Source organism: Cyprinodon tularosa, unplaced genomic scaffold (assembly GCF_016077235.1).
Source record: "Cyprinodon tularosa strain WSP-4 unplaced genomic scaffold, ASM1607723v1 ctg13, whole genome shotgun sequence".
Taxonomy (NCBI): domain Eukaryota; kingdom Metazoa; phylum Chordata; class Actinopteri; order Cyprinodontiformes; family Cyprinodontidae; genus Cyprinodon; species Cyprinodon tularosa.
The window spans coordinates 1,250,540-1,269,522 of NW_024038114.1; the positions used below are offsets into that span (position 1 = coordinate 1,250,540).

General features: G+C 36.5%; 2 protein-coding genes and 2 non-coding genes across 4 annotated transcripts; all 4 read left to right on the plus strand.

The window, feature by feature from the left end:
• Positions 1-1,684: 1,684 nt before the first annotated feature.
• On the plus strand, positions 1,685-8,899 carry ppt2b (palmitoyl-protein thioesterase 2b). The gene is made up of 8 exons (XM_038277038.1): positions 1,685-2,128; positions 3,034-3,187; positions 4,973-5,068; positions 5,170-5,277; positions 5,369-5,452; positions 6,395-6,479; positions 7,393-7,447; positions 7,832-8,899. Exons 1-8 carry the CDS (start codon positions 1,958-1,960, stop codon positions 7,973-7,975), a joined length of 897 nt encoding a protein of 298 aa, XP_038132966.1. The 5' UTR covers positions 1,685-1,957; the 3' UTR covers positions 7,976-8,899.
• A 6,016-nt stretch (positions 8,900-14,915) lies between these two features.
• Positions 14,916-18,853, plus strand: rps5 (ribosomal protein S5). Its single transcript, XM_038277039.1, has 6 exons — positions 14,916-15,027; positions 16,517-16,620; positions 16,857-17,066; positions 18,142-18,270; positions 18,536-18,634; positions 18,736-18,853. Coding segments are annotated over exons 1-6 (612 nt in total). The 5' UTR covers positions 14,916-15,026; the 3' UTR covers positions 18,805-18,853.
• Positions 16,661-16,793, plus strand: LOC119778098. Its single transcript, XR_005280018.1, has one exon. It is a non-coding gene; the product is annotated as a small nucleolar RNA SNORA3/SNORA45 family (small nucleolar RNA).
• On the plus strand, positions 18,332-18,465 carry LOC119778099. Its single transcript, XR_005280019.1, has one exon. It is a non-coding gene; the product is annotated as a small nucleolar RNA SNORA3/SNORA45 family (small nucleolar RNA).
• Positions 18,854-18,983: the final 130 nt, after the last annotated feature.

Genomic DNA, 18,983 nt, shown 5'->3' on the forward strand with positions numbered 1-18,983 from the left:
CAGGCCAGTGTGAAAAATATTAGCCTTATTCAGCAGCCTCTTTATTTGTAATGTTTGGACATATTAGTATTTGATATCAGTTTTAAAGATTTGAACATTTCGAATAATGTAAGTAAACAGCAAAAACTCCATTTTGGTTTCTAGTGATTAAAAAATTAGGACAGCTACTTTTATTTTCACTTGTTCAGCTTATAATTACTTTTAGACTCCATTGCTCTCCATATTTAAACCTCATTAAACCAGGTCAGTTACTGACATGAAGTCAGCATGAACACCATGGGCAGGTTTACAGATTCTGACTATTTAAAAGTCTGGAAATTAATAAAAAAAATAAAAGATGCAATTAGCAGAAAATGATCTGCCAGTGGAGGCATGTCTAAAATGGGTTGCAACATGTCCAAGTCTGGCCGTCCAAGTGAATTCACTCTGAAAGCGGATAATTACACATTGGCCTCTTCTTATTATAGAGGTATTCACATGTAAGTGACCTGTTTTAACTTACCTGTTACTACTTACTGTATATTTTTGATCCATTGGAGGTGAGGTTTAATTCTTTGTCTTTCTAATATATTTTAAGCAACCAATTCAGTTCAGTTTATAAAACTGGTTCACGATGGGTCTTAAGATGCTTTTACTGATAGTTTATTTAAATCATTAACATACTTTGCTATGCTATCTTTTCAGGTTTTCCAACATTTTAAATAGATTGAGCCTTAATTTCATTTAGAATGTTACATAGAATGTTACAAAGAAATTACATAAACCATAAACAAAATAAAATGCTTTAATCTTAAAGTGGTTGTTCACAGAAACTTAGACAACTTTTATTGTCATGTTGTATACACAGAGTGTATATTAAAAAGAAAACAATAAGATGACTTAAAAAAAATGGGAGGTCCAGTCAATAGCAAGATTGGTTTGGTTGCATTTGGAGGTGTGGGTTTGGTTGCAGCTTTTTTTGCTTTCACATAATTACCTTGAAGAAATTTTGACCACAAATTTATTTATTTTTTATTCATTAAAAGTATTTCATTGTTATACTTTTAACAGTTGGCTAAATTGGTTTCCTATTACTTTTCTACACCTACCAGTAAAATGCAATGTAGGAATATGTCTTTTTAACCTAAAAGCAAATTAGATATGATGATTTCACAGGACTGTGTGTGTTTTTTTAACTCAGAAATCAGCATGTGAAAAAAATAAATAAAAATAAAATAAAAAAAGAAATCAGCATGTGACATATTCCTGATCACACATCCACAATCACCTCATTTTTTTATATTGTCTATATTTGAAATGCAAAAGTAATTTTCACACCGTTTGTAGCAGTCAACATAGCTATCAGTTTGTATACTGGAGAACAGTTGAGTTCTGAAATGAGAAATCCAACCCTGTTAATCATTTACTTGGTCAGCAGGATTAAATGATAAAACATCCTTCCATAATACACCTGTTCCTTCCCTCTGCGTTTTTATGACTGAAATTTCCCTCTGAAATCATAAACGCTGATTGTAAGATACTAATTTAGTGAACGCTGGTGTCTATATGTAAGCGTATAATTAAATGTGTGTATCTAATGTCCACCAAATGGCTTTCCATAAAGGAGGAGTCGTCGTTTCCCTTCGAGCTGATTGGTCGAGTGGAAACCGGAAGTTCCGTCAGCAGCGTCCGTCTCACCTTTAATTTAAAACCGGAACAAACAAGGCAGAGAAAAAGTCGATCGGTTAACGAGTTTTTTTTTAGCGGGTGTTTTTATGTGACTTCAGGGAGGAAGTGTGTGTTTAAACAGGAATTATAAATATATATAAAAGGAAGCTAATTGTGCTTATCTGGAGAGCAGCAGACATACTTAAAGATGATTCCTCATCATTAGCTAAACTATAGTTTTATTTGAACCCAAAAGCTAATTTTATGTATAGGGGTATATTTTAGAGGTTTTTAATTCATCCGACCTGCCATGGAGAGGTCAGTGTTTGGTCGGAGAAAGAGCGGGGCTGGAGGGGTGCTGTGGCCGCTGCTCGGCGCGTGTCTCTGGGCTGCGGTGGTCGGGTACAAGCCGGTGATCATCGTGCACGGCTTGTTCGACAGTTCGGAGAATTTTAAGAACTTACAGCGATTCATCAACGAGGTAAGAATTCAAAACGATGAGGAAGTGCTGGAGGGGAGCTTTAATTTCTAGAAAGTTAAATACAACATGTTCTGCAGGCCTTGGAGTTTAAATTCATCATATGCGGCCAAACCACTGCAACCTTATAAGTTTAGAAGGTGTATATATACTCTTAGAAGTTACTTTATAAACAGATATATTATTTTTTTTTTTTAAGTGCAAATGTTTTCTATTTCTTTACTATCTCACCATCGGATAATGGATAACACATCATTAGATTCTATCAAATGGATAGATTCATTTGCTATATTCTGTTTACTTTCTTATCATGTTCCCTTTCCTTTTTTTGTCTATTTACTTCCCCCCATTCTTTATTTATTTTGAGCAAATTTTCCTTTCATCTTTCCTCTCTATATAGTTTCTATTAACTTTCCTAACTTCTAGGAAAAATACTGTCTGATTAACAAAACCATTTTTTCCACAAAGTTTATTACAGTGAATAAAGTATTATTAACGTATAATAATAAATACATCAAATACAATTGAATAAAAGGTAACTTCAATGCAAATTAATTGTCTAGAGCAATAACTATAGAGACCAGTTGGATCAGTATGTAATGCATTCAGACATTAACATACACTGTAAAGGCAATGAAATGTGCCCCATCCTGCTTGTCTTCAGTTCTCCAAACATTTATGCATGCATTTTAAAACCCCTTTAGGGTGAATTGGAAATGTTTTAAAAAAAATAAAACAAAAACCCTTTCTGGTTTTTACTTAAACCATCAGGAAACCTAACAGATCTCAGTTCCTCTTTTTTCTTTTATCTCTTTCACATAACTTAAACCTTTGCTCCAGTGCCTTCCAACCTGAACCGATGCTTTGTTGATGTACCACGTCTTTTTTTCTTTTTGTCTGTCCTGCAGTCTCATCCTGGGACCAATGTGACGGTCATCGACTTGTTCGACCGCAGTGCCAGCTTGGAGCCCATGTGGAAACAGGTGGAGGGCTTCAAAGCAGCTATTTACCCGATAATGCAAAACGCCGCAGAAGGAGTTCATTTTATCTGCTACTCTCAAGGTGAGTGACTGCAGTCCTGAAGTGCAAAAAATGCAGATAAAAAGGTGGTATTTATGTTGGAATGTACCATGAACTGCAGATTTGATCTAATGTAAACAGTTGAATCTCAGTTGAGAATGGGTCTCCAAGCTACAAGGTTTAACAGGTATTTTTTTTTATTTTATTGCTGAATGTATTTCTTATGATGTTTGGGATTTCTGCTCCGGTCCATCAGCTGGAAACACCCAACTTTCTGTTTTCAGTTAAAACCACAGCAGTAGAAATTTAGAAGCAGATTAGTCCTTAAGACCTTTTGCAAATTTTCTTATCAGGCCAGTTTTGTTCATTTTTTCAGAAGAAAATTACATTTTTCATTCCCTCTAAAAGTGCCTAAATTATTTAGACTCATACATGCATTTTTCTTATAGAGCTTCTGGATTTTCTCTCCTCTTAATTGGAATTTCTTAACAGATTAGAATTTAATCTGTAGTTTCTGTATGTTGGTATCTCAATGCGAATGTGTGAAACTTGTATTTTATATAGATTGATGAGAAATATATCTTAAGTGTTTCCTCCTTTTAGGTAGGATAATGATGAATTATTTTTAATTAAAGCAAGGGTAGGGCAATTATTGCCCCATTTAGTAATGTAATATCTAATATAATCTGAATTGAAGAAAATACAACTTTTAAATCGTAGAGGCTCTCGGTTTCGGTCGTATTACATTGCACATGAGTATGGCACTGACTTTCTCCCTCCAGCCCTTTAGGTGACAGTAATACACTTAAACTGGGTTTGCCACCTCACACAAGGGAAGATAGAGGTGCAACTAGAGCATAGATCCAAAGTAAGCACTTTTGCACGTAACAGTAAATTTCTGTGAAGATGGCCTCAGAATAAACAAGCTTTCAAGGTCATGGAACGATAAAAACCTGCAGTGAAACATGAAGATGTTTGAGAAAATCAAAAGAAAATCATAATCGCAATATCGGTTGATAAAATAATTAAAATTTTGATTTTCTGGTAAAGAATATTACAGGAGGTCGATAATGTTAAACCCGTTGCCATGACTGAACTTCATTAGGAGGGTTCTAACTACCTCCTCTATGCTATGCTGAGCCAATACAGTGTTTCATGCAAAGGGAGAAGCCACCCAGTATTTGGTGCATTAACTGTGCAGTATACTGATTCACTGTGTAGAAGAGGGACATTCTGTATTTATAACCCTTTTATAATCCTCTGATATAATGTTTGTGTTTTCAGTTAAAAGTGTTCAGGTATTGTTTGTTTTTTGTTTGTTTTTTCTGCTCGCTGTGTCAACCCCTAAAAAGAAAATTTAAAATAATAAGAATTTTTGAATTTTCATGAAATATGAACCAATAGGGTATCAGAAATAACTGCTTATATCTTAGACTTAGAGACTCAGACTTAGACAGATTTATTTGTCACTTTGTTCACACAAGTGTAAAACAAAAATATATGTAGTTTAAAACAGCTCTATCTGGTTATATCACTCAAAGATATCTTATATCTTAGAGTGTAATGAATGTGTAGAATATGAACTTGAGTTTTTAAACTAAATAACATGACAGAACTCTATAAATCCTATTCAAATGACAACTTTAAATTTAACTAAACATCCAATTTCAAGATGCCGCCTTTCAATTTTATCACTAATCATTTTTTTTCCTCAGAATTGTAAGAGATGATTCAAATAATGGGGGAAAAAAATAAATTGTTTGACTAATAAATGTTTTGATCAGAGTCTCTGAAAGATAACAAATGTTTTTTTCTTTGTATTTGCAGGTGGACTCGTTTGTAGAGGCATGCTCTCCACTCTGCCTGACCATAACGTCCACTCGTTCATCTCTCTGTCTTCACCTCAGGCTGGCCAGTATGGAGGTGGGTCTGGTCTTATAGAAACGATAACAGATGGAAAGGTTTATTGGGGTCTGTTTCTGTTTCATTCTGTTTTATCTTCTCTTTTTCTTACCCCCTCTCAGACACAGACTACCTAAAGTACCTTTTCCCTCAGTTTGTAAAGTCAAACCTTTACCATCTTTGTTACACCGCTATCGGTCAGAGGATTTCTATCTGCAACTACTGGAACGGTGAGGCTCCGGATGTTCTGAAGAGTTCTGATCACTCTTAAAGATGGAAAAATACCATTAATGAACCGTGTTTCTTCTCTTCTGCCTTCAGACCCCCACCACAGAGACCTGTATGTGAACAGCAGTGACTACTTGGCTTTGATTAATAGTGAGAGGCCGAACCCAAATTCAACAGGTCAGACAACATTCAGAGTATCAATTTAAACAGTATTTATAGTGCTTGTTTTCTTTGAGGGTCTGAGAGCAAGGCCCTTGGCCCAAGTTCAAGGATGGGTTCAATGCAGAGGTCAGATTTCCTTATAAAGAGAAAAATGGAAAATGATTTTAAGAGTAGTGTTTCCTTTTTGGGCTGTAACTGAAGTTGCATATAGTCACAGCCACATATGGTTGTCTTAAAAAAAGGTTTAAACAAGAGTAAATAATATTCTATTATCATTTTTTATCACTATCACAATAAATGCCTTATCCCCACCCCTACTGTGAACTTCTCCAGAGTCATTGTGTGCCTCTTAGCTCCTGCTCTCTGATCAGTGCACTCTTTGCCTTTGCTGACCACTGTGATTGACGGCAGTGCCTTGTAGTTTTTTTCTCTCTGACCTGTCTGCTTTACTCCTTGGTCTGTTTGTTTGTTTTTGTGCTCTAACAAACATCTGAGGCCAGATGCAGATCCAAAAAACAAAAAAAATAAATCCTACTCAGATGGGGAATGTTGATTATCTAGCTTGTTATAAGAATTAATAGAGTTTAATGTCAACTTTTTAATAGTTTGTCTCTCGTCCTTTCATTTCATGTTTATGCACTACTTTACGTTGGGCGAGCTCATAAAATCTCAATGAAACACGTGGAAGTTTGCAGACGTAACATAAAAAAAAGGTTTAAGAGATGTCAATACGTCTGCAAGACATTGTTTTTGTTCAAACTTAGGTTATGGTTTCTTAGACTAATGTATTGTTACTTGTTCTAGAAGGTTTTTCATGTAATTTTTAATATTTATTAAAAGTTTTTACTCCATAGGAAGTGAAAACAAGGAACCCAGTTGGTAGTGTTAAACTGCAAACATTACAGACCCTGCTTTCACAGAATTGATTTTTAAATGAGTTCATACTTCCACCTTTAGAATGGAAGGAGAACTTCCTGAAAATCCAGAAGCTGGTGCTGATTGGTGGACCAGACGATGGCGTCATCACACCCTGGCAGTCGAGGTGAGCTTACATCAGAAAGGAATAAGATTTACTTTAGTAGTTTAAACTGAAGAGAGAGGAGATAAATTGCTTTATGCATCTTCTGGGCTGGGAGGTGTTTTGTTTTCTGAGGACCAAATTTAAAGTTTAAACAAGCTTTTATCATCCGAAAAGATTTTTTTTTTCCTATGTTTGAATTCAACTTTCAGCTTTGACACACATTGAAACCAAACGGAGAAACAGACTGGATGGAGAGAACAGCCTGGGATCAGTTTTTTTCCCTTACTGAGCTATCGGAGCTCATCAAAGCAGCTCAGGTGTCTTGATGAAAACAAAGTAAAACTAACTAAGTCAGCCTGACTATAACATTTGTTCTGTATTTTGTTCCGATTCTTCAAGTTTAAACATGATTATAAGGGAATTACTCATCAAACTACTTATAAATAAAGGGTTATAGTAGGTTTTTTTAGTTTTTAGATTTTTCATTTTATTAACATTCCTTACTAACTTCCAGGACACATACAGTGTTTATATTGTTTTTTTTTTTGTTTTGTTTTTTAGATAGAAAGCATAACATGCCTAAGAATTAAATGCTCAAATTACAAGTTTAAGTAAAATTGTTTTTATTTTATAATCAATTATTGTGCAATCCACTTTTGGGCACCCATCAATACTTTTGACCAAGAGGGGAACTCATGGAAAGAAAAAATGACCAAAGGGGTACACATGTCAAAAAAGGTTGGTAAAGGCTGCCCTAAACCATCAGCTGAAGGTTTTATAATTTAATATCACTTATTTTTTCAGGGCTATAATAGTTTATACTCTGCTCAGATGTTTAACTGTGTTTCTTTTTTTATGAAGGGGATTTTGTTTGACTGCTTATAACCTGCTGACATTCATGTGACGCTCAGACTCTCTCTCTCATGTTTTCCAGTCAGTTTGGGTTTTATGACGACAATGAGACCGTCATTGAGATACAGCACCAGGATGTGAGTAGACTTTAGAACAAAGAAACACGTTTTCCACTGGTCACCAGTGATTTAAAGATGTGGAGGAACTATTTTTTGAATAACTTTAATTTTAAAGACTGGATTAAATTTATTCTAGGTGCAATCTTTGAATTTAAAGCTTTACATTTATGAGTCTTTTTTATTGTGACTTTGAAAGCTCATAATCTGCTATATTCTAGTGAGTTCTGTTCTCTATTTTATTAATCAAGCTTTAAAACGAATATTAGTGAAATAGGGAGGTTAAAAAAGTCTGAATGCAGAGTTTTGTTCTTCCATCCTGAGCTCTCTTGTTGAGAAAAGTCAGGCGATGTTTGAACCCCTGCGGTCAAAGCTCAAATTAATTCATCGTGTTTTCCCCTGCAGCTGTATCTGAAAGATGTCTTTGGCCTGAAGACACTAGCAGCCCGTGGAGATCTGATCTTCTGCTCCGTTCCGGGAGTCCAACACGTCTGGTGGCATTCGAATGAGACGGTGTTCCACACCTGCATAGAGAAGTGGCTGGTGTAAAGACGCTCACACAGACAGATTCTCTATAGTTGACTTTCTCCTCACAAAAATACAGCAATCTCCACAATCCCAGTTGTTTCAAACTAAGGGAGGAATCTCATTTTGTGCTGTCTCTTGATAGATTTTTGCTTTTGCACAAAAAAAAAAAAATTATTTATGTGCTTATGTTTTAAATGAGTTGTTAATGTATTTATTCTTCAACTAAGACTGCAAAGAGTAGAAGGGAGCCTTGTTTTAAAATTTGCACAGTCGATATAAAGCTACAGTTAATGGTTTACCTCCCTCTGAAACAATGTTCAACAAAACCTTAATATTTTACACCAGAAATGTCTAAAATATGAGATTTTTAGAGAGGAAGTTGCTCTGCCAAACTTCTAAGACAACATAAAATATGTTTATATTTAGTCTTCAAAGCTGAGAGGCACAGAAACTCTCCGATGTGAACCCTGTTACAGAGTTCAGAAGGATCTTCCAGTATCAGTAAAGTGTTAAACATGAAGTCAGCGATGCTAGAAAGTATTTAAAAGTAAACATTTACAAATGTCAAGGCATGTATTTAGTTCATTTTTGAGAGAACAAGACAGACAGCAGATAACAGGAAGGTTAACCGTAGGTTTAGTTATCCTAGCTGCATAACCACTAATATATGAAAGATAATTTAAGCTGTCTACTCCAATCATTTCAGGTATTGAATACGTAATAACGGCCGCTCAGTTTAGAGGCTAGAAATAAATATTTTGATGCCTTTATATTGGGCTGTTCTATAATTTTTAAAGACAAATTGGATTATCCATGGGTCAAACATGTACTAAAAAATATAAATCAAAGACAAAAATAGTTTGTTAAATCTCTAGGTACTCTTTTGCTATTAACATTATGACACAGACAGCCACATGTGTCTAGATGTGAATCCAACCAGCTGCAAGTTTACAGGTGCTGGTCATAAAATTAGAATATCATGAAAAAGTAGATTGATTTCAGTAATTCCATTTAAAAAGTGAAACTTGTATATTATATTCATACATTACATACAAACTCATATATTTCAGATGTTTATTTTGTTTAATTTTGATGATTACAAATGACAACAAATGAAAATCTCAAATTCATCATATCAGAAAATTAGAATATTGTGAAAAGGTTCAAAATTGATGGCCCCTGGTGCCACACTCTAATCAGCTAATTAACTCAAACCACCTGCAAAAGCCTTTAAATGGTCTTTCAGTCTAGTTCTATAGGCTACACAATCATGGGGAAGACTGCTGACTTGACAGTTGTCCAAAAGACGACCATCGACACCTTGCACAAGGAGGGCAAGACACAAAAGGTCATCGCTAAAGAGGCTGGCTGTTCACAGACCTCAGTGTCCAAGCACATTAATAGAGAGGCGAAGGGAAGGAAAAGATGTGGTCGAAAAAAGTGTACAAGCAAGAGAGATAACCGCACCCTGGAGAGGATTGTGAAACAAAACCCATTCAAAAATGTGGGGGAGATTCACAAAGAGTGGACTGCAGCTGGAGTGAGTGCTTCAAGAACCACCACACACAGACGTATGAAAGACATGGGTTTCTGCTGTCGCATTCCTTGTGTCAAGCCACTCTTGAACCACAGACAGCGTCAGAAGCGTCTAAAGAGAAACAGGACTGGACTGCTGGTGAGTGGTCCAAAGTCATGTTCTCTGATGAAAGTAAATTTTGCATTTCCTTTGGAAATCAAGGTCCCAGAGTCTGGAGGAAAAGAAGAGAGGCACTTCATCCACGTTGCTTGAAGTCCAGTGTAAAGTTTCCACAGTCAGTGATGGTTTGGGGTGCCATGTCATCTGCTGGTGTTGGTCCATTGTGTTTTCTGAGGTCCAGGGTCAACGCAGCCACATACCAGGAAGTTTTAGAGCACTTCATGCTTCCTGCAGCTGACCAACTTTTTGGAGATGCAGATTTCATTTTCCAACAGGACTTGGCACCTGCACACAGTGCCAAAGCTACCAGTACCTGGTTGAAGGACCATGGTATCCCTGTTCTTAATTGGCCAGCAAACTCTCCTGACCTTAACCCCATAGAAAATCTATGGGGTATTGTGAAGAAGAAGATGCAATACACCAGACCCAACAATTCAGAAGAGCTAAAAGCCACTATTAGAGCAACCTGGGCTATCATAACACCTGAGCAGTGCCACAGACTGATCGACTCCATGCCACGCCGCATTGCTGCAGTAATACAGGCCAAAGGAGGCCCAACTAAATACTGAGTGCTGTACATGCTCATACTTTTCATGTTCATACTTTTCAGTTGGCCAACATTTCTATAAATCCTTTGTTTTTATTGGTCTTCAGTAATATTCTAATTTTCTGATATGATGAATTTGAGATTTTCATTTGTTGTCATTTGTAATCATCAAAATTAAACAAAATAAACATCTGAAATATATGAGTTTGTATGTAATGTATGAATATAATATACAAGTTTCACTTTTTAAATGGAATTACTGAAATCAATCTACTTTTTCATGATATTCTAATTTTATGACCAGCACCTGTAATCTCCAGACCTCCAGGAGTGAACTTAATCTCAGTAACATATTCCTATAATATTACACTTCTCCTTTCAGAGCTAACTGTATTTTTACAGTTAAACAAAATCCATCCGTTTATGTGCTAAACGGCTTTATTTTAATGTAATCTCTTAAGGTGGTTTGACACCTTAACGTTCTTCCCCTTGAAATCCAGGATAAAATTAGACAATAACATTTAAGTTTATGCATAGATATAATTTGGATTATGAAATTATGTTATGGTAGTTATGGAATGGGTTGTTCCTTTTAGATCTAGAGGATTCATCCTATAAGTTCAGAACACAGCTGGAAATTTTAGGAAATACTTTAATTTGTTCTGCCAATTGGACTAAATTGGACCTTAAAGAGAAATTTGGTCATTGATCTGTTATATAAGAGAGTGGCTGTTTTCACACCATGCTAACAAATGTAAATAACAGAGACGTTGATATGTTAGCAGTTATAAAGCAGATATTTTAGCAGTTATAAAGCACAAACAACTGTCAGCTGCCGCGTCTGCATTTTGACCCATGGGTGGAGAGACAGATAAAGCCTCCTAACAGATGCTGGCTTGCAGTTTGTAGCACAGACAGAAACCTGAACTATTGGATGAAGTGATAGATTCACTCCAGTACCAAGAAGATAATAAAACAACGTTATGGCTATTTTTAAATAAACCATGTTTGATCTGCCTTTATGGAATTCAAACCCAAGTATTTATTACCCATATAGCTGATATTTGCACCTTTTAGTTAGCATGAATTGCTATTATATTTATGTAGACAGTAATTTGCGTGTTTTAGCGTGTCTGTTAGACATATCTCAACAACACCATGCAAACCCAATCGTGCCTAAGCGACCTGCTGTCGTACTGTACAGATGATTACTGCCCTGCTCATCTTGTGATGCAGCCATTTATACCATCTTTAACTAAATCTAGACCTTTCTTATTCTTTTATTGTTGTTGTGCATGAACAATCTGATCATTAGTATCAGGTTTGTTTGTTTATTTCTCAGCTTCATGCAGTACTTTAGAAATCTTCTCCTTCCGCTTTAGATAAAGCCTTAAATGTTTTTTCCTACATGCCTCAGTGTTTCATGTCCAAAGTGCTCTGACGCACTGCCTCCAGTGACGGTGCTAGAAAAAAAACCCACCCATAGTTTATCTAAGAAAATCTGGGAGCAGATGCAAAGCAACCGGTCAGGCAGTGCTGTGTTACAGGTCTACTAAAAGCTTACAGTTCTGGTCAGACATCTACGATACATTCCTCATGGGCATATGTTATTAATCATGCCTTATCTTATCGGAACCAGTGTTTGTCCAAGGTGCAATGGAAACAACACATGCAGCTTTATTGGAAAAAAAGAAGAAGAAACAAATGTGTGGGTGGGTTAATGCAAGTAAAAAAGGAAACAAATTACTTTTCGTGACCATCAACAAGCTTCTCAAGTCATATTTATCAAATCTTCTTTGTATTTCTCATTTAAGCTGGTTGCTTTCCAGGCATGAACCTGGTTCTTAAATAGTGTAAAAATATTTCCAGGAGGTATTCACCTGAATGTTGGCCTGCTTCAGTCGTTCCAGTGGGTTTTTTTTATCATTTCCAGCTGAAATTACGTGAAGAGGTGAGGGTGTTTGGGAATCTAGTTGTGCAGTAGCATATGTAGCAAACTAGGGCAATGATTTTTTCGATTAATAATCTGATAGCAAAAGGTTCCTTAAAGAAGATTTTTTATGAATATAAACTAGGTGAAAGTAAAGATTTTCCGCTTGAGGAGTTCTGGATAGAGCATGTTGACAATTTTTTTTAATATTTACATTATTATTATTATTATTATTTTTTTTTTTTTTAGGTATAATTAATGCTCTAAGTGGGTCGTTCTGTCAGCTAAAGGCAGGTTTTACAGTCTCTATACTCCAGTTAAATATTAATTGATTACTAAATTAGTTGACGATTATTTCAATAATCGATTATTTACGATTAATCTGATTGTTTCAGCCCTATAGCAAACCAACCCATATCATTTAATTGTCACAACCTTTTATAAATGGTGCTTTGGTTTAAAAGCCTCATTCTCCCTCATCCTTGCATTCTTTTTGTCACTATGGCTAAGTAGCTGTACTGTACTGTGTATGTGCTCATATTCGTAAGGTTATTCTTTAGTCAGAATTTAGTTTATCCATTTTGGTAGCTTCAAATTAGGATAAAGGCTTAAGTTTGACTATTTTCGACTTTACCCAGACCACAGTGATGATAAATTTGCCCTGTTAAACTGTTTCCCTTGAATCTTCCCGTACATGATAGCCTTGACTCGTAAGGTTCCTGAACAATAAGATCAATTTCCCTTTAACTGATAAGTTTCAGGGGAAATTGTTGGTTCTTAGAAATAATGGGTTGTTTTAACAGGACACTGATTGCAAACAAATCAGAACAGGGTTTTAAGTGGATAAAGCAGGCTGACGGTTCTGAAAGAGAAATTGCGAAGCATAAAATGAGAGAAATTGGATATAAAGAAAGGTCTTAAAGGGAGGGGGTATTGATTCCATTAGCAGAGGTTTACGTATAAAATTGAAGCTGTATTTAAAACTTTGACCATTGTGAATCTTGTTTAAAACAACTATTGAATCTTTGACATAATTCAACCCAGAAATAAAATTTGGTCAACCTGCATAGTTTTAAAAACCTTAAGATTATTGCACCAATGTTTGTGATGAGGGATGATTGTTCAAAGGTCTGAGCAGAACTGTAGAAGCTGTGTTTTTACCCTCCATCACATTTAGATGGCTCAGGCATTTCTGTGATTTTTTTTTTATTTAATTTTTTTTTATATATATTAGAAAAGGGAATCCTTTTTTTCCCCAAAACTGATTACATGTTTAGTTTGCTAATTCTGCAAAGTTCTATTCTATCTATATTTATCAAAAGAAGGGATACAGAAATGTGTTTTTTGATGTTTAGAGAAGGAAAATATTGATTGCACAAGGAACTAGAAGGGAACTCATCAACATAGGATGGTTTAAATGTGTTCAAAGCTGCTGAATGGCTACTATTATTTTGAAATATTGTTTCCTACATAAAACTCATGACTAAAGGGATGTCCTTTTTGTTTCAGTTCTGCTTTTACTACCAGGTACTGTAAATAAGTAACCTTTTAAAACTAGAATTACTATTTTGAACGTTTTTACAGTGTCCTTCCAAGATAAAAAAATAAGTAAAAGCTGTAATTTTCTCAATAAATCCCTGTTTAAACATGAAGTTTGGCTTATTTTGTCTTTATCTAGCCAGTTTTCACAAACCTTTATTTCAAAATGCAACTAGACAATAGAACATAAAGCAACGGAAGAGGGCTCAGACAGGAGGCAAACACTCCCCTGACCGGAGGAGCTCTATTCTGCAGCAATGTGATATTCCAGCTATCAGTTTTATTGGATAAAGGAGACCTAAATCAACTTCTACATAACACTGACATCTGCCTTCTGGGGGATGAGCACAGCGATTATTGGTTGCTATGCTCATCGACCTACACTTATTTCCCCTCTTTATTTCAGGGGCTCAGGGTAATTGGACCAATCAAATAAATGTAAATAAAGTGTTCATTTTTAACACTTTGTTATAAACCATTTTTTTGGCAACGAGATTATGGACATTATGTGTCTCTGCAAGTCACTGGGAGTCTTTAGTGAAATCCTAGATAAATAACAACTTTAATAAAAACTTCTCAAATAATCCATGTTTATTGATACAAGTATTTAAGTAATGACGATGAAAAAGATTTACGCCCAAAATCTCAAAACAGAAAGAATTTTATTCACTATACCTTTTATTTAGGAAATATGGATGGATGTTTTTCTTGTTAATTTTCCTGTTAGAACAGTGTAGATTCACCCTGATGATTTGGGGCCTATCTGCTTTCGGACAACCCTTAGTGTACATTGGTTATTGCCTGGCCACCCTTATAAAAATGTTCTGGCTACGGCTCTGGGTTTCAGTTGCTATTTATTTCTTTTTCCTTTCTGTCTAAAGTTTTGTTTTTAACATGTGAAATCTATTCTATATTTATAGTTAATAAGTGATTGACTTGGCCATTACCCTTACTTGCCTTAATAAACTCTTGGGTTGCTTTTGAATTGATGTTTTGGATTCTTGTCCATCTGTAATGTGAAAAGCTGGCCAATCAGTTTGGCTGGAATGAGATAGGTTTTAAAATTTTATCAGATTTCAAAATCCAAAGTTGATGTGTGATGACACTAGTGGTCGCTACTGAATTCCCTTCTGGATTTTAGTTAAAAGAAAAATTTAAATGTGTATATATGTGTTATATATTAAGTTAACTATAAATTATAACCAAACAATATATTTTTGCACGTTAATGAGTAAAATGCAAAGAAACTCCACTTCCCATAGTGCTTTGCGGCCGCGGCACCACGACGGATATCCGTCGGCGGCGCCACGCACGGGCCCTTTTCCGTCTCAGAGAAGTGTGGTACAGAACGGCAGAAACTAGTGAGTAAAGAATTCAGCTTATTTATTTCTTTATGTGTCGAAATAACACGTCCGCGTTAGCATTTGTTTGTATTTTTAACTACACTGTTTCGTTCATTAACGAAGAAAGTGAAAATTTTTGCCACACACGGGTTTTATGTTTTTAGAACGTTGCCTCGTTAGCATGTTGCTAACCCGTTAGCACATGTGTCCACGGCACGTTGAGCCGCAGAGCTAGTGGAAGTTAGATTTAGCACATTTTATGCTAAAATCCAATACACGTTGTTTTTTTAAAACGCTATTTCTGTGTGATTAGCAGCTACGGAAGGAAGTTAAACGGTGGGAATCGCAGCGCGTCTGATATTGCCGAACCTATTTGCTGTGAATGTTAACGGGCGTCTGATGCGGCCTTCTTCTTTTGGGAAGTCCGAATAAACACGCTGCCCCATCTATTTGATTCTAAGCAGTTAGATGGACATTTTCTGTGTACTCGTGTTTAATGTATGTATTAAATATTATTAAACAGTCTGTAGCTAACAGACTAGTCGTTACAATGTCGAGCCGTCTTCTAAAACTAAAGATCAGTAGTGTTTTTTCCGTCCATGGTCGCGTTCCAGCAAAATTTATCAAGGGTTTTTCAAACTTTGCAGTCCTATTGAACTGACGCGTTTTTTAGCAATAGAAATGTAATCTTGTGCGAAGCTGACACCCACTAGTCATCGGTCATATATTTTTTATTTTGAGATTATCCATAAACCACTGATCCATCTTTGTTTAAAAGCCCCTCTAGTTATATTCAAGGCCTTGGGGAAATGGTTCACAATTATTTTAGTGCAAGAGAATGTTGTGATATGAAGACTTTTTAGACTTTTTATGTACTGATGTCAACTTGTGCATACATTCTTTAAAAGTCTTAAAAATGCCAAGAAATTTTTTTTTTATCTTTTGTCCTAAACATCTGCTTTATTTATACGCATGTTTAAACCCTACCTAATGAGAAATATTTTTGAAATGATAGATGGCTGGTATTTATATTGAGAACTCTGGATTGTTGAATCATTTACTTCGGATGGCTGTCTGTGTCTTTGGCAGATGTAGAGCTAACAGAACTGGCAGCGTTTCAAGACAAGGGCTTAAACATGTACGGCTTCCACAACATCTTCGTCCCCGCTTTCCTCCTCTAAATAAAAAAATGTATGACGGAGGAGACTCATCCATTTCCCATTGGGAACCTACTAGCACTAAGTTGCAAACTGGTTAGCAAGATGCTTTCGAGTCATTGGTCACAATCAAACATGCTTGTGAACCTTCCACTACAACAATCCCGCCCCCTTGATAACCGACCGATCACTTAAAGTTTATTCACTCGTGTAAAATCGGGCACCACTCGGGAGAATTCAGAAATGCAACGGTTGGAACAGCTCTTTTCCTACAACTTTAAAATATGTTTGAGATAAATAATTTAATACAGTTTTGTGGCTTTAATGCAAATCTTTTCTTGTCCCCTCAGTGACCGAGTGGGAGACTGCCCCCGCTGTGGCTGAGACCCCAGAGATCAAGCTCTTTGGCAAATGGAGCACTGATGATGTCCAGATTAACGACATCTCCCTGCAGGTAGGGATCAAAAAATGACTTTTCAGACAACGTCCCTATAAGCGAGGCTAGAGTCACGTCTGGGTATTTTACCTGTTGTCCTGGCGTGCTAGAGCACTCGTAGAGGAAATTCTTTGCTTATTCATTGGCTGTAGTCTTACGTGGCCCAGTCAATCACCAGCTCAGAGACACTACATACCCGCTGAACACATGTTTCTATGATTTTTGTAGTGTCTAAAGGCATCTCTTTCCTTCAGGATTACATTGCTGTTAAAGAGAAGTATGCTAAGTACCTGCCACACTCTGGAGGGCGTTATGCTGCTAAGCGTTTCAGGAAGGCCCAGTGTCCCATTGTGGAGCGTCTGACCAACTCCATGATGATGCATGGACGCAACAACGGCAAGAAGTTGATGACTGTGCGCATCGTCAAGCACGCCTTCGAGATCATCCACCTGCTGACTGGAGAGGTACTGTCTTTTTTTAAGCTGGATAGTGAGGTCTAATGATTTGTTTCTCTAGTTTCAGGCAGGTTAGTAGTGATACTTTCGAAATTGCCTACGTTCATCCTTTTCTTGGATGTAATCTGTTTTGATTTGAGTCATGAATGTTTAGATTAGTAGCGCCAACATTGTTCAGCATGTAGCTCTTTTAATGACTTAAAGTCGACACATTCAATATTTTAATTAGTTCCAAGTTTTTGCGAGATTTAGTCCAGGTCTGCTTTTAGTGTCCACCAATTATCAGTATTTATCCAAGGGTTTATCTGCATTCAAAGCCTGGCTCGTGAAAGTATATGAAACTCTTAAAAGGAAAATATTCTTGAATAGCAGCTAAAATCTGAAAAATGAGTTTTTAAAAAACCATAAATATTTCTTAAAAGGAGCCATAACCTGGTATTTTACACATATAATCCTCAAGTTGTCTTGACTAATCATTATTTTCATACCCCTTTTTATTTTTTGCAAGGAATTTAACAGGTGTGTTCAGACACATTTGTCTGAATATATAATTAGCAACGTTAGCAGTTTGCGGTCATTGCATTATTACGGTTGTTGCATCATTGTTTCCTAGTCTCCAAAAAGATAAAAAAGCAGCACCATGATAGACTAACATGATGAAAGCAAATTGGCCTGTTTGTGTCCTGCTTTAAACAATGTCCTTCAAGGAGAGAGATCAAAACTCTCCGTGTAGAGGGCAATCTTGTGAGCGTTACTGGTAGGAACCAAGAGCCATTTAAAAAAAAAAAAATTTTTTTAATGCTCTGGAGTTTTCTGAACATTTTAACTGAAGTTTAACATGAGTCAGTTTAATGGGTTATGACCCCAAACAATTAACCTCTATAGGGAGGGAGGAAATAATATAATTTCACACACTGGATATCAATTGATAGCAGATGAAAAAACTTTGAACTTCATTTACCTCTATCAGTGTGTCATATGGACAACGGTTAGAGAACAATGGTCAGGAGTATCTGAAGGCTTGCTTGACGTGGAAACTTTCCTTTAGATTTATTGCATTTAAAATCTGCCTTTTTTTCTCCAGAATCCTCTTCAGGTGTTGGTCAACGCCATCATCAACAGTGGACCTCGTGAGGACTCCACCCGTATCGGACGTGCCGGTACCGTCAGGAGGCAGGCTGTAGATGTGTCACCCCTCCGCAGAGTCAACCAGGTATGACCACCAAAGAAAAAATATTCTGCCTGTCAAAACTGTTAAACATCCTGTAATTCTAAGCGAGGCTAGAGTCACTCCTGGATATAACCCTGTTGTCTTGGTGTGCTAGAGCACTCGTAGAGAAAATGTCTTTGCTTATTCATTGGCTGCAATCTGTTTGTGGTCCAGCCAATCACCAACTCAGATACATGACATTAATACCACACCTAAACATTACCTCAGACTCTCAGCAGTCTAACTTAATTGTTCTTCTATCCTGCAGGCCATCTGGCTGTTGTGCACAGGAGCAAGAGAAGCTGCTTTCAGGAACATCAAGACCATTGCAGAGTGTCTGGCTGATGAGCTGATCAATGCAGCTAAGGTAACTCAGCGCTGTTATGATTCAAGTTTAGATTAGAGCTGAATTTTGATTATTCAGTCGGGTTTGCATCATTCTGAACTTTGTTTTCACTGCTCTCCCAGGGTTCTTCTAACTCTTACGCCATCAAGAAGAAAGACGAGTTGGAGAGAGTCGCCAAGTCCAACCGTTAAACATGTTCGCTTTCTGACAAAACAAATAAATTTGGAGAAATTCAGACAAGTTTGTTTGTTCACTTATACCAATATGAAGGCAGAAACTTGGGGAGCTTACAAAGAAAACTGCATCTGCTGAGCTTAGTGTGTGGGAGCATAAACCCTAAAGAGCTCTGTTCTTCTGCAGCAGAGTGAAG